The sequence below is a fragment of the Asterias rubens genome, chromosome 9 (assembly GCF_902459465.1).
Source record: "Asterias rubens chromosome 9, eAstRub1.3, whole genome shotgun sequence".
In the NCBI taxonomy this organism is placed as follows: Eukaryota; Metazoa; Echinodermata; class Asteroidea; order Forcipulatida; family Asteriidae; genus Asterias; species Asterias rubens.
Window position 1 is genome coordinate 106,868 of NC_047070.1, and position 14,474 is coordinate 121,341.

At 37.2% G+C, this 14,474-nt stretch overlaps 1 protein-coding gene across 5 annotated transcripts in view; it reads left to right on the forward strand.

Moving 5' to 3' along the window:
- The window catches only part of LOC117294366 (attractin-like), a 51,146-nt gene that overhangs the window by 27,328 nt on the left and 9,344 nt on the right, over positions 1 to 14,474 (forward strand). For 4 of the 5 annotated variants that reach the window (XM_033776738.1, XM_033776739.1, XM_033776740.1 and 1 more), the window contains exons 15-21: positions 2,603 to 2,782; positions 3,121 to 3,324; positions 4,812 to 4,889; positions 6,075 to 6,237; positions 6,445 to 6,500; positions 8,802 to 8,966; positions 10,930 to 11,084. In XM_033776738.1, the coding sequence (XP_033632629.1) occupies positions 2,603 to 2,782; positions 3,121 to 3,324; positions 4,812 to 4,889; positions 6,075 to 6,237; positions 6,445 to 6,500; positions 8,802 to 8,966; positions 10,930 to 11,084 (1,001 nt within the window). The remainder of the gene's footprint in view (positions 1 to 2,602; positions 2,783 to 3,120; positions 3,325 to 4,811; positions 4,890 to 6,074; positions 6,238 to 6,444; positions 6,501 to 8,801; positions 8,967 to 10,929; positions 11,085 to 14,474) is intronic. The other variant, XM_033776741.1, reaches the window with a different exon arrangement.

The following is a 14,474-nucleotide window of genomic DNA, read 5'->3' on the forward strand; positions in this document are numbered from 1 at the left end:
CTATAATCAATGCAAGTTTCAAACTTGCACGCATAAGCTATAATCAATGCAAGTTTCAAACTTGCACGCATAAGCTATAATCAATGCAAGTTTCAAACTTGCACGCATAAGCTATAATCAATGCAAGTTTCAAACTTGCACGCATAAGCTATAATCAATGCAAGTTTCAAACTTGCACGCATAAGCTATAATCAATGCAAGTTTCAAACTTGCACGCATAAGCTATAATCAATGCAAGTTTCAAACTTGCACGCATAAGCTATAATCAATGCAAGTTTCAAACTTGCACGCATAAGCTATAATTGATGCAAGTTTCAAACTTGCACGCATAAGCTATAATCAATGCAAGTTTCAAACTTGCACGCATAAGCTATAATCAATGCAAGTTTCAAACTTGCACGCATAAGCTATAATCGATGCAAGTTTCAAACTTGCACGCATAAGCTATAATCAATGCAAGTTTCAAACTTGCACGCATAAGCTATAATCAATGCAAGTTTCAAACTTGCACGCATAAGCTATAATCAATGCAAGTTTCAAACTTGCACGCATAAGCTATAATCAATGCAAGTTTCAAACTTGCACGCATAAGCTATAATCAATGCAAGTTTCAAACTTGCACGCATAAGCTATAATCAATGCAAGTTTCAAACTTGCACGCATAAGCTATAATCGATGCAAGTTTCAAACTTGCACGCATAAGCTATAATCGATGCAAGTTTCAAACTTGCACGCATAAGCTATAATCAATGCAAGTTTCAAACTTGCACGCATAAGCTATAATCAATGCAAGTTTCAAACTTGCACGCATAAGCTATAATCGATGCAAGTTTCAAACTTGCACGCATAAGCTATAATCAATGCAAGTTTCAAACTTGCACGCATAAGCTATAATCAATGCAAGTTTCAAACTTGCACGCATAAGCTATAATCAATGCAAGTTTCAAACTTGCACGCATAAGCTATAATCAATGCAAGTTTCAAACTTGCACGCATAAGCTATAATCAATGCAAGTTTCAAACTTGCACGCATAAGCTATAATCAATGCAAGTTTCAAACTTGCACGCATAAGCTATAATCGATGCAAGTTTCAAACTTGCACGCATAAGCTATAATCGATGCAAGTTTCAAACTTGCACGCATAAGCTATAATCGATGCAAGTTTCAAACTTGCACGCATAAGCTATAATCAATGCAAGTTTCAAACTTGCACGCATAAGCTATAATCGATGCAAGTTTCAAACTTGCACGCATAAGCTATAATCGATGCAAGTTTCAAACTTGCACGCATAAGCTATAATCGATGCAAGTTTCAAACTTGCACGCATAAGCTATAATCGATGCAAGTTTCAAACTTGCACGCATAAGCTATAATCGATGCAAGTTTCAAACTTGCATGCATAAGCTATAATCGATGCAAGTTTCAAACTTGCACGCATAAGCTATAATCGATGCAAGTTTCAAACTTGCACGCATAAGCTATAATCGATGCAAGTTTCAAACTTGCACGCATAAGCTATAATCGATGCAAGTTTCAAACTTGCACGCATAAGCTATAATCAATGCAAGTTTCAAACTTGCACGCATAAGCTATAATCGATGCAAGTTTCAAACTTGCACGCATAAGCTATAATCGATGCAAGTTTCAAACTTGCACGCATAAGCTATAATCGATGCAAGTTTCAAACTTGGTCGCATAAGCTATAATCGATGCAAGTTTCAAACTTGCACGCATAAGCTATAATCAATGCAAGTTTCAAACTTGCACGCATAAGCTATAATCGATGCAAGTTTCAAACTTGCACGCATAAGCTATAATCGATGCAAGTTTCAAACTTGCACGCATAAGCTATAATCGATGCAAGTTTCAAACTGACACGCATAAGCTATAATCAATGCAAGTTTCAAACTTGCACGCATAAGCTATAATCAATGCAAGTTTCAAACTTGCACAAGCTGAGTATGCAACCTAATAAATTGGGCTGTGAACTTTGAGCGCACCGCACAATCATCAGGTAGTGATCTCTTTTAACTAAATTTTCCCGAGCCATGTTAAAATACCCCTCATCTTATATTGTTAAAACATGGCCATGTGATCTCCTTTCAACTAATCAGGATAGACAAACTATTCCAAGGTATTTATGAATATTCTTGTATAAAGCCAATGCATATGTTAAAGGCACTGGACACTAAAATATTGGTAATCACTCTAAGCATACAAACTTACTTGTTAATGATCAATGGAGAGCTGTTGATAGTATAAAACATTGTGAGAAACAGCTCCCTATGTTTTCACTGAAATATTTGAATTTGATTTCTAGACCTCAGAATTTAATTTTGAGGTCTCAAAATTAAGCATCTGAAAGCACACAACTTCGTGTGACAAGGTTTTTTCTTCTTCTTCCATTATTATCACGCAATTTCAACGACCAATTGAGCTCAAATTTTCACAGGTTTGTTAGTTTATGCATAGGTTGAGATACACGAAATGAGAAGACTGGTCTTTGACAATTACCAATAGTGTCCAGTGTCTTCAAGGTTAATTGTAATAGAGTTTGTTCATTAGGTTATACAGTAACAAATGTATTAACTTCTTTACAGGGGGTGATTCTACATGTGAAATAACATGTGATTCTCGAACATCATGTAATCAATGCTTAGATGAAGATGGATGTATGTGGTGTACAAATCAAAATCGATGTGTGGATTCCAAATCTTATATTACATCATTCCCTTATGGACTGTGCTGGGAATGGCAAACTAGTAAACGGAACTGCCCAGGTAAATATACAACTTGTATGTTTTGCAAATTTATGTCTATCAAATAGGGCAATTTTGGTCTGAGAAGTACATTTAATATCCGTAAAACACTGAAACTCTAAGAGATGTGCCACAAGCATGACAAGAAGAGTTCCAGATTAATTATGATCGTACATGTAGTCCATGTCATTTTCATTTGAGCAAAGTTAGGATCGATTCCATTGGTCAGGATAGATGTGGTCATACAATACTTGCAGTGTAGTAAAATTTAGATTGATAGCTGTGTACATCTAGTAACTAATTCATCATGAATTACACTCTTGTTAATGAACGCAATGCTACATTTGATTTGATTTCAGCCTCTAACTGTTCCCTTTTGAAAACCTGTGATGCATGTCATGCTGATCCACACTGTGGTTGGTGTGATTCTGGGGAAAGCAATGGACTTGGTAAATGTATAGAGGGCAGTCTTACAGGACCTCTCAAGTTGGATAATGATGGTAATACCTTTATAGATGCAGGGCTATGTCCTAATGACAGCTGGTTCTTCTTTGAATGTCCATGTAAGTACACAATTTATCACTCCTTTTCTATCAAGAAAAACTGGATTCCTTTCATGTCTATTATGATAAATTATAGGACTCTTTGAATGTGTGACTTTGGTAAGCTAGGCATACTACATGTAGGTTAATCTTCATGGTTTAAATCAATCTAGGCATACACAAAGAGTTACCTTGGCACCTATCTGCTGCCACCTTGTGTCATACTGTTTCTTTGTGAGTTTGTTTAGAACTTGTTTGCTGTGCTGCAGCTTAATAAAAATAGAAAATAAACTGATCATGATAGAAACAGGAATTTCTTATTACAAGTACATGTACTACAACATGTAGTGCACTAATAACCATTGAACACTTGTTGAATGTACATATAGTTCCATAATGATGTCTGTATTATTACATTGTGCAATGTGGATAATTAACTAGAGTGCCAGTGTCAATTATACAATTGATTGATTCATACCAATGATTGAAATAGCTTAGAGTGCATGTGTTTTAGATTCACTTGTTGCTGTATCCCTGTTATTATTTGAGGTGTGTACATTAATGTTGGGCATGCTGTTTTATATCATTGAGTATTGGATTGCTCCCATTCACTTCACATTACATTGAATGGGAAATATGTGTAGTAGAATTCATGGGAGTAGCAGAAACTGATTGGCTTGTTTTGAAAGTCATGGTTAATATCCACATGTCTTGAGAACATCATTGTATTCTGCATTAATGTCCATATGTAATGAGTTTATTCATTGTATTCCGCACAGTTAAAGTATTTGCACTGTTGTTAACCTCTGTAATCCCCCCTTCTCCACACATTGATTTTGTTTTATATTGTAATCCCGATCTTCCCCCAAAATTAAAGCTTTTCTAAATGTTGTATTAAGAAACAGTTTCAAGCCTTACTGAATTGCAGAAAATGTACTTTTAAGTAAACTTGAAAACCAAATTTTGTTTGTTCTTCACATTCAGTTTGGTGCATTCGGAAATACAATTCATGTACATGTGTATCTTGATTTGTCAAGTTGCCTTGTTTAAATCCATTGAATAAGATACGTCAATCATGCATTTGGTTCTGCTACCATTGTACGTATGTATGCATTCATAACAAATCTAGCTCACTCATTGTAGAAGGTAACTTTTGTTTTACAAAGTATTGTTATAACTCCATGTAGGAATTTCATTGCTGGAGTTATGACGTACCTCTTGGGTCCATCTGATGTGTACTTTAAGGCTACCACAAACAAATGCAAATGAATTTAAATTTTGTTCTGAAATATTTCTTGAGAGGCTATATTTACAAAGCAGTGAATACTGTGAGTATTGAGAACTCAGAATCTGTGATATTGATATTTGTGTAATCAAATCTTGAAATAGGCTTTCATAATTATTGTTGATGTTATAACAAGCTTTTATTTTGGGTGTTTTAAGTTTGCCAATTTTTGTTGACTCCCCATACCCATTGTTTGTTTGGTTTTATTTGCTTTTTTCCCCAGCATGCCAGTGTAATGGACACAGTCAGTGTGTGAATGAAACAAGCTCCATTTGTGTAAACTGCCAGAACAATACAACAGGTATATACTACATGCTGCTTAAGATCTTCATTTATCGCATGGATGGTATACCATGTCATTGGAAGTGAATCATGTTCTTTGTTTTAAAAAGATTATTAACTATTTTTTGCATACTACTTCAGGTTCTGATATATCAGACCATTTGTAAGTGTTTAGATACTTTATTGGCGCAGTTTAGTTTAGCAAGTGTCCCTAGCTATTATAGCAAGGTTGTAAAATTCTACAAAATTTACCCATGTGAAAAGACAACATTTTTTGTAGTGTCCATGGCCCCTTGTAAAATCTTGTCCAACATTACCACATTCTGTTGGAGGTCCTTTGGATATTTCCAAACGTTCAGTCTTGAAAACCATTTGATTTTCCCCAAAAACTTATGATATTTTTTTCAACAAATTCCAGCAAGTAGGCGTACAGTAGCATTTGATTGATCAAGTTACATGATCGAGAATGCACAGCTCATGACAAATTTTAACAGGCAAAGATAGTTATAATGGTGCTGGAGCCATGGATATACATGTAAAGTGGATTGGCCCTATTATATATGGGGCTAACCTTTTACTGGCTTTTTAGGCCCTGGGTTTGCTCCACTGATCTCTATTGTTATGACAGTATAATAGAGATCAGTGGTTTGCCCCCTTGGAGAAACCATGCAAGGTTTAATTCCACTGTTGGTGATTTATCAGTTACTGTTTGCTTTGTTATACCACACAATGGTTGTTAGTTTTCTGCCATGTGAAAGCTTGTGAAATCAGTCATGCATGATGGTAACAAATGTTGATCACTGTCATATGGTGTAATGGATAGTCTAATGTCAATATAATCCACAAGCGAAACTGACTGGGTAAATTTTGAAATGATTTTGGGGGTTGAAAAAAAAATTGACTAGAGTGGGATTTGAACCAATGACCTCCCGATTAACGTGCCGGCGCTCTACCAAGTGAGCTATCTACCCCTATATTAGCGGTCTCCCTATTTTGTCAATATCTTTGTTCGGGGTGCCAGTCAGAAGCCATACCACCGTTAACTGCCGTGTAGCCAGGGATCACACCCAAATTACGATAAACCTGGGAAGTGGCAGCCAGGGGATCACGTTAAGGGGATGCAACTTTTTGTTTCAGATATCAATATAAACCACACGGGAAACTGAGAGTCAAGTGATTGATTTTTTGTTTTTCTATATTTCAGGTCCTCAGTGTCAGAATTGTGCTGAGGGATTTTTTGGTGATCCTTTAAATGGAGGATCTTGTTCGCCATGTCAATGTAATAATCATGCAACAACTAACTGTGACGATATCTCAGGAAAGTGTTATTGTGACACTAAAGGAATAATTGGCATGTACTGTGACAGGTAAGTTGTAATTTATCATAATAATAGTAGTGGCTTCTTATAAAGTGCGCAAGAGTTTCTAACAATAAGCAAAAGTGAAGTCTTGCTAAATTCTATCTGCAGTGTTTCAGTTTTAAAAAAAAGTTGAGGAAATGAGTCAACACTATGGCAACTTTTTCATAATTCTTTTACAACATGAATATTTTTTGTCTTTTTATTTTTTTGTAGATGTGATGTTTCACAGCGTTACTATGGCAACCCTCTTAATGGTGGAACATGTTACTGTAAGTGATACAACATGCAACTTATGTAGAGTGTAATTAACATTCACATTTCTCAATTGACATAAGACTATTCTTGTATTTGTAAACCGCGTAGAGCTTTAAAAACCCTTGTGTTACTGTTGCATCCTGTTTATAATAATAATAATAATAGTGCATTTCACAATAACCGTATCAATGCTCTTTACATTAGTGCCCTGGTCATGGGGCCAATAACAACGGTTTACAAAATCTCAAACTCTTCAAGTTTGAATCTGACTTATGGATTTACAGATTTTCAACTCAACCTTGACTATGTCTCAAATTGTGACGAACTGCCAATGTCACTGGTTTTCAAAGACTAATTTAGCTGTGCCTGTTTTCTTTTCTTTTCTTTGGTTTACCACGCCTTTGAACATCTTGCAGGGGGATATTTGCGCATTATGCGATTATTGTTATTGTAGTTATACATACGTGAAGGCGGGAAGTAGCTTCACATAGTTTGGTGAACTCTCTGGTGGTTGCCTATACCAATGGTTGGTGAACTCTCTGGTGGTTGCCTACATTGTATACCAGTGGTTGGTGAACTCCCTGGTGGTTGTCTATACCAGTGGTTGGTAAACTCTTTGGTGGTTGCCTATACCAGTGGTTGGTAAACTCTCTGGTGGTTGCCTATACCAGTGGTTGGTAAACTCTCTGGTGGTTGCCTACATTGTATACCAGTGGTTGGTGAACTCCCTGGTGGTTGTCTATACCAGTGGTTGGTGAACTCTTTGGTGGTTGCCTATACCAGTGGTTGGTGAACTCCCTGGTGGTTGTCTATACCAGTGGTTGGTAAACTCTTTGGTGGTTGCCTATACCAGTGGTTGGTGAACTCTCTGGTGGTTGCCTATACCAGTGGTTGGTGAACTCTCTGGTGGTTGCCTATACCAGTGGTTGGTGAACTCTCTGGTGGTTGCCTATACCAGTGGTTGGTGAACTCTCTGGTGGTTGCCTATACCAGTGGTTGGTAAACTCTTTGGTGGTTGCCTATACCAGTGGTTGGTGAACTCCATGGTGGTTGTCTATACCAGTGGTTGGTAAACTCTTTGGTGGTTGCCTATACCAGTGGTTGGTAAACTCTCTGGTGGTTGCCTATACCAGTGGTTGGTGAACTCTCTGGTGGTTGCCTATACCAGTGGTTGGTAACCTCTCTGGTGGTTGCCTATACCAGTGGTTGGTGAACTCTCTGGTGGTTGCCTATACCAGTGGTTGGTGAACTCTCTGGTGGTTGCCTATACATGTACCAGTGGTTGGTAAACTCTCGGGTGGTTGCCTATACCAGTGGTTGGTAAACTATCTGGTGGTTGCCTATACCAGTGGTTGGTGAACTCTCTGGTGGTTGCCTATACCAGTGGTTGGTGAACTCTCTGGTGGTTGCCTATACCAGTGGTTGGTAACCTCTCTGGTGGTTGCCTATACCAGTGGTTGGTGAACTCTCTGGTGGTTGCCTATACCAGTGGTTGGTGAACTCTCTGGTGGTTGCCTATACATGTACCAGTGGTTGGTAAACTCTCGGGTGGTTGCCTATACCAGTGGTTGGTAAACTATCTGGTGGTTGCCTATACCAGTGGTTGGTGAACTCTCTGGTGGTTGCCTATACCAGTGGTTGGTGAACTCTCTGGTGGTTGCCTATACCAGTGGTTGGTGAACTCTCTGGTGGTTGCCTATACCAGTGGTTTGTGAACTCTCTGGTGGTTGCCTATACCAGTGGTTGGTAAACTCTCTGGTGGTTGCCTATACCAGTGGTTGGTGAACTCTTTGGTGGTTGCCTATACCAGTGGTTGGTAAACTCTCGGGTGGTTGCCTATACCAGTGGTTGGTAAACTATCTGGTGGTTGCCTATACCAGTGGTTGGTGAACTCTCTGGTGGTTGCCTATACCAGTGGTTGGTAAACTCTTTGGTGGTTGCCTATACCAGTGGTTGGTGAACTCTCTGGTGGTTGCCTATACCAGTGGTTGGTGAACTCTTTGGTGGTTGCCTATACCAGTGGTTGGTAAACTCTCTGGTGGTTGCCTATACCAGTGGTTGGTGAACTCTCTGGTGGTTGCCTATACCAGTGGTTGGTGAACTCTCTGGTGGTTGCCTATACCAGTGGTTGGTGAACTCTCTGGTGGTTGCCTATACCAGTGGTTGGTAAACTCTTTGGTGGTTGCCTATACCAGTGGTTGGTGAACTCTCTGGTGGTTGCCTATACCAGTGGTTTATTATTGGTAATACAATAGTATGACATGATCATTTCAACTTTTCAAAATTCTATTATCTTTTTGTTGATCTCTTTACAGATGATTTGTCAATGAATTTTAAATACACATTCAATCTGTCGTCAAATGATGAACTGTTTCTTACAATGATTAATCTAATGACATCACCTGAAGTCAGTAATCGAGACATAGAGTTCACTCTGCAAGTCAACAAAGAGATTAATTTGAATGTAACCTTCAGAACAAGTAAGTCATTCTTTCTAGATTATATACCAGTGCTCTGGAGCAAGTAAGTCATCCTTTCTAGATTATTTTTCCCAAAGCCTAATACATAAACAATTTACATCACAAAAATGGCGCGGCATTTTCACCGACATGGACGCAATTCAGCCTAGGCACGCTAGGCCTAAACAACGTTTTAAAAACTTGTTGCCTGAACACAGTGCGGACGGTAAATTTTCTGGGGGAAAACAAATCTCCGACCCCAATTTTCTCAAAAGTTTGGAAGCAGTTAATTCTTACCAGCTACCATAACTAGTGATTTTGCCAGTAACAGCGTTCAAAGCTACTAACTGTAAATAAAAAATTTGTGTGTAAGTACACGTACGCTTCTTTATTTTTAACCACTTGACTCTTAGAGTGATATCACTTAGTGCCGAGTATGTTAGTACAAAAAGGCCGGTGCTGAGTTTGTATGGTGGCGACATTCTTGGTTCCCAGTTGGTGCCAAGTTATCAAGGTGTCGAGTTTGCAGGTGCTGAGTTCGCGGGGTGTCGAAGTGTCCGGTGTTCCTTAGAAGAGTCTGTATTTGATTTGGTGGGGGTAGATTTGTCGCCACGCTTGTCGGTGCTGGGTGGCCCTGCCATTTTTGGCCAGCCGTTGAACCAAAATACATTGTGCTGCCCAGGACAGATTTCAAAATATTGTCCACTGTGCATTGATCTGAAACACAGCTTATGATAAGGAATATCAAATGTCACATAGAAAGAATACCATCATGGCCATTCAACTTATTGTATCGTTCCCATAATACAAGACAGTTTGGAAACCTGGCCCCACTTCAGCAATGATGGTCCAATAATTAAACATGAATAATGTTGGTGTTCTGCTCGCCCTTGGTTAAATTAAATTTTTATTTATTTATTGCCCACCACTTTATAATGGTCTGGCTACAAGAACTGGCCATTGCAACAGGTAATGTAAATTTGATTTGAGAAAACAAAACAAAATAGACTGTGCAAGTCTCGCGCGGATTTGAACTTCCGGGACCATTGTGGTCCCAACCTTATGGAGTTTTACGTTGGGGAGATTTTGTTTCGTCCATTACTTTAGTTTAATATAGTTTATGACCATAAAAATGACATGTTGTTAAAAATGTAATACTAGTTAACATCATATATAAAAGTAAAAATAAAGTTAACATAATAACGAAGAAAAACCGATATTTAAACTTGAGCTCAGGTCAGGTTAATTGGTAAAAATTAAGAATTTGTGCCCATCTCCGATCACGAAACTTACGCAGATGCTTGTTTTGGTCGCGCGGGGTGAAAAGCTTTTTCATTGGTCAATTAGGCGTCGGCTTCCTCTTTAAACTGCGTCACGCGTTTATCTAACGCCCTTGCGACCATCGTGCGTCCGCGTATAAACCAGCTGTGAGTAGTTTCACATTCGGGCGTACATTTACAAAAGGGGTTTCAAAAAATTTAAGATCAAACAAACATCCTTGTCCCAGAGTTTTACTTTTGTCTATACATAGACTTTAACCGATAATTGTGTGTTTGTTTAAAAAGCTAAAACTAATTTAAACAAGCTCTATAGGGTATTTTTGTTGTTCATATTCAGCATTAAGAATAAATTAAAGCAAAGATTTGATTCATTAAACAAATAAAGTTCTTCAGTTGTCGTGTTTTCTCGCTCCGGTGCGCGCGAGACTTGCACAGTGTTTACCAAACAAGCGTTTGAGACCTTACTCCTCATATATTAAGAGCAAGATCTTACTACAAAAAATTACCCAGGTTTAATGCTTAAAATCATTAAACCTGGGTTATTTTTCATACAAAATAAATGAAATACAGTATAAAAAAGCTACAAAATCCCCCCCCCCTCCATTGTGGCATTAACAGAAAGTTCTCTAGATTCAATGCTATTTTTGTAATGTGGACTACTTATGTTGTATTGATTTTATTTCTTGTGATTTTGTGTTAAACAGACGACAGACCTGGTCAGGAGATAGCAGTCACGTATGAAGCAGGTACTTCCTACTTCAGCACAACTTTCTCTAACTCGGACTACAACTTTGATGATGAATCTAACACAACATTCTTTGTGTACATCTCCAACTTCACCACACCTTTGGCGTTTGAGGTAACAAAAAGAAGGCTTTTCATGTTCATAGTCAAAAGTGTTACAAGTTTGCCTTATAGAAGACAAACAACTTAAACCAAACCAAGTAGCCAATTGATGGTATAAGTTTGCGCTCTACAGCAGACTTTACTCAAGAAGTAGCCAATGGAATGGTTTTTGTAATGGATTTAAAAGCATTTTTAGGTGTTCGGCCAACAGCCGAACAACTATTGTTATTGTTAGGTGTTCGGCCAATAGCCGAACAACTATTGTTATTGTTATGTTTTTTTGGTTTTTTTCCCCTCGTGTTCTTCTTTCCCTGCGAACCTTCTCCAGCAATTTTAAACAAAAGTAAAGCTTGTACAAACTTAAACTTACTATGTACATAGGCAATAGTGAGTAGATGAAACCGCCATTTTTTGGGAATGATGACGTCATTGATGACGTCATGGCAAGATTTTTAAAGTTGAAAAACGACATTTGCTTTTCGCTGTATCTCAACGAATATGAATGCTATGATGTTCATACTTGGGCATCAGATAGATAAAGACTTGGACAACATTTGAAAAGATAACGCTAAAATCGTATGACCTTAACTTCCGGTCGTTACCCTGGGTCAAAGTTCGCCTTCGCATTTTTTCATCAAAAAACAACTTTTGAGCTTTAAAGCAAAAGTAAAGCTTGTACAAACTTAAAACTTACTTTGTACATAAACACTAGTGCGTAGATGAAACTGCCACTTTTCTTGATTGATGACGTCATTGATGACGTCAAGGCAAGGTTTTGAATGTTGAAAAATTACAATTTGCTTGTCGCGGTATCTCAACGAATATTGAAGCTATGATGTTCTTATTTCAGCATCGGATAGATAAAGACTTGGACAACATTTTGAGAAGTTAATGCCAAAATCGTACGACCTTAACTTCCGGGTCGTTACCCTGGGTCAAAGTTCGCCTTCGTGTATTTTACATAAAAAAAAAAAAACTTTTGAGCTTTTAAACAAAAGTAAAGCTTGTACAAACTTAAAACTTACTATGTACATAGGCAATAGTGAGTAGATGAAACCGCCACTTTTTTGGAATGATGATGTCATTGATGAGGTCATGACAAGGTTTTTAATGTTGAAAAATTACCATTTGCTTGTTGCTGTATATCAATGAATATAAAAGCTATGATGTTCATGCTTGGGCATCGGATAGATAAAGACTTGGGAAACATTTGAAAATTTTACGCCAAAATCGTACGACCTTAACTTCCGGGTCGTTACCCTGGGTAAAAGTTCACCTTCGTGTTTTTTTCATAAAAAAAAAAACAACTTTTGAGCTTATCTATGGCATAACTCAAGATTGAGATCGATTTGAACCTTGAAACTCAACAGATAGTTGAACCTTGGTGTTTTTAAGACAACACATGCCTAATTACATCATAATGACGTCATCAGGTATTAAATAACAATAAAACAACGTTTAAAATGTGTAAAAATCATATGGCGTGAACGTTTTGGGGGGAATCCCAAAAGCGCTCTTGTTTGTCCAACAAAAGAGGGCGCTGTTGATTATCAAATCTGTGTACATCATCCCGTGCAGGGGTAGCTAAATTTTTAAAGGGTTTCCATAAATTGCAAATTAAAACCTAAAGCCAATCTCACACAAACATATTGCATTTGTGAAGAATAAAGGAAATGTTAAAAACTGTGATACAAGTTTAACTATAAAAATTAACGACACGTTGTAGAAAAAGTCATCTTTATGGTTCAATGTTTATGAACTACGTCATCACGTAACGTCCAACCGAACACCGTGTTTTTGTAATTAACAAAAATTCTATGTCTAGTTTTAATTTGAAACTGAATTTTGTTGTCAATGTTTGATTGAAGGGGTGGGGGATGGGTTGTTAGTCAAGAGAGCTTAATATTTTTCAAAGTTAAATTTTCCATAGCATTTCAGACATGAATGATTCTCAGATCAACCCGATAGATACAACTGTACAAGGGAAACTACAGCAATCAGAATCATTTAGGTTTTTTTTTCATTAAATCATTACCGCAGACAAATAAGGATTGTTACCCTGAACGAAACATGATACTAATTGATGATATTTACTGTTTCTTTGCATATGTTTTGTTTTTTCTTTAGTGATTTTTGAACAGTTACCTTATGTTGTTTTTTAATTAACATTGATTTATTTGTGTGGCTAAGTATCACTACATTTTGTCTATTGGGTAACTGATTGTGACCAGAATGTTCTTATTTATATTCATCATGTTGTGTTTGAAGATCATTTTCATGCATATTCATTATTTTAGAGCTTCCGCTTGTCATGAATATTCATCATTCATTGTTTAGGTGTTCCTTCTGATGGTCATATGACAGATCTTCAACCAAGATGTAGAACAAGAAGTCTTGGACTATTTTCAATTAATCTAACAAGTGATTTTATTTACAAGTTATATTTTGATTTTTGTTGTTTTGTTTATAGGGTATGATACATGATTGGTTTATGGAAGAATACACTCCTTCCTATATCTAAGTGTTAATTAAACACATCTTACTTACAAGTTGTGTTAAGTTCACCAATTACATGAAGTACATCATAACATTCATTAATAAACACTGATAACCCTTGTTTATGTTTGTATGGGACATTGTGCATACTCAGGGGTGCGTATTGGAGATCATAACCAATAACTATTTCGGTCAATGGCCAGTGCTTAAAGGGAAGGTACATGTTTGGTAATTGTCAAAGACCAGTATTCTCACTTGGTGTATCCCATCATAACCACAAAATAACAAGCCTGCGAAAATTTGGGCTCAATTGGTCATCGAAGTTGCGAGAAAATGATGAAAGAAAAAACACCCTTGTTGGACGAATTTATGTGTTTTCAGATAAGAATAAAAGACTTCTAGCTAGAAGTCTTTTGTTGTTTTAGTGAGAAGTTACCTCTTTCTAAAAACTACGTTTCTTCAGAGGGAGTCGTTTCCCACAATGTTTTATACTATCAACAGCTCTCCGAAGCTAGTTACCAAGTGAGTTTTTGAGTTAACATTTGTTTTGAGTAATTACCAAGAGTGTACCTTCCCTTTAACCAAAGGGCAACTCCACCAAAACAGTTATTGGTTACGACTGCCAAAATGCACCAAAGCTATGTACAGTTCCTGCAGCTTTGTTTTGTTTTATTGTTGCAAATCAAAATCTAAACCAAATAGCTGGATTCAAGTTGGTTTCAGACAGAGTTCTTTTTGAGTACTTTATGAATATTGCTATAAAAGTAAACTGTCCACCTGAATATTCTTTTGTTGAAACTCAATCAGTGATGTATCATGAACATTAGGTGGTTTAAATAATTTCATCTGATTCAACAATGCAGAGAGATGTGTAGATGCAGTAATCTCCAGTTAATACAAACTAACC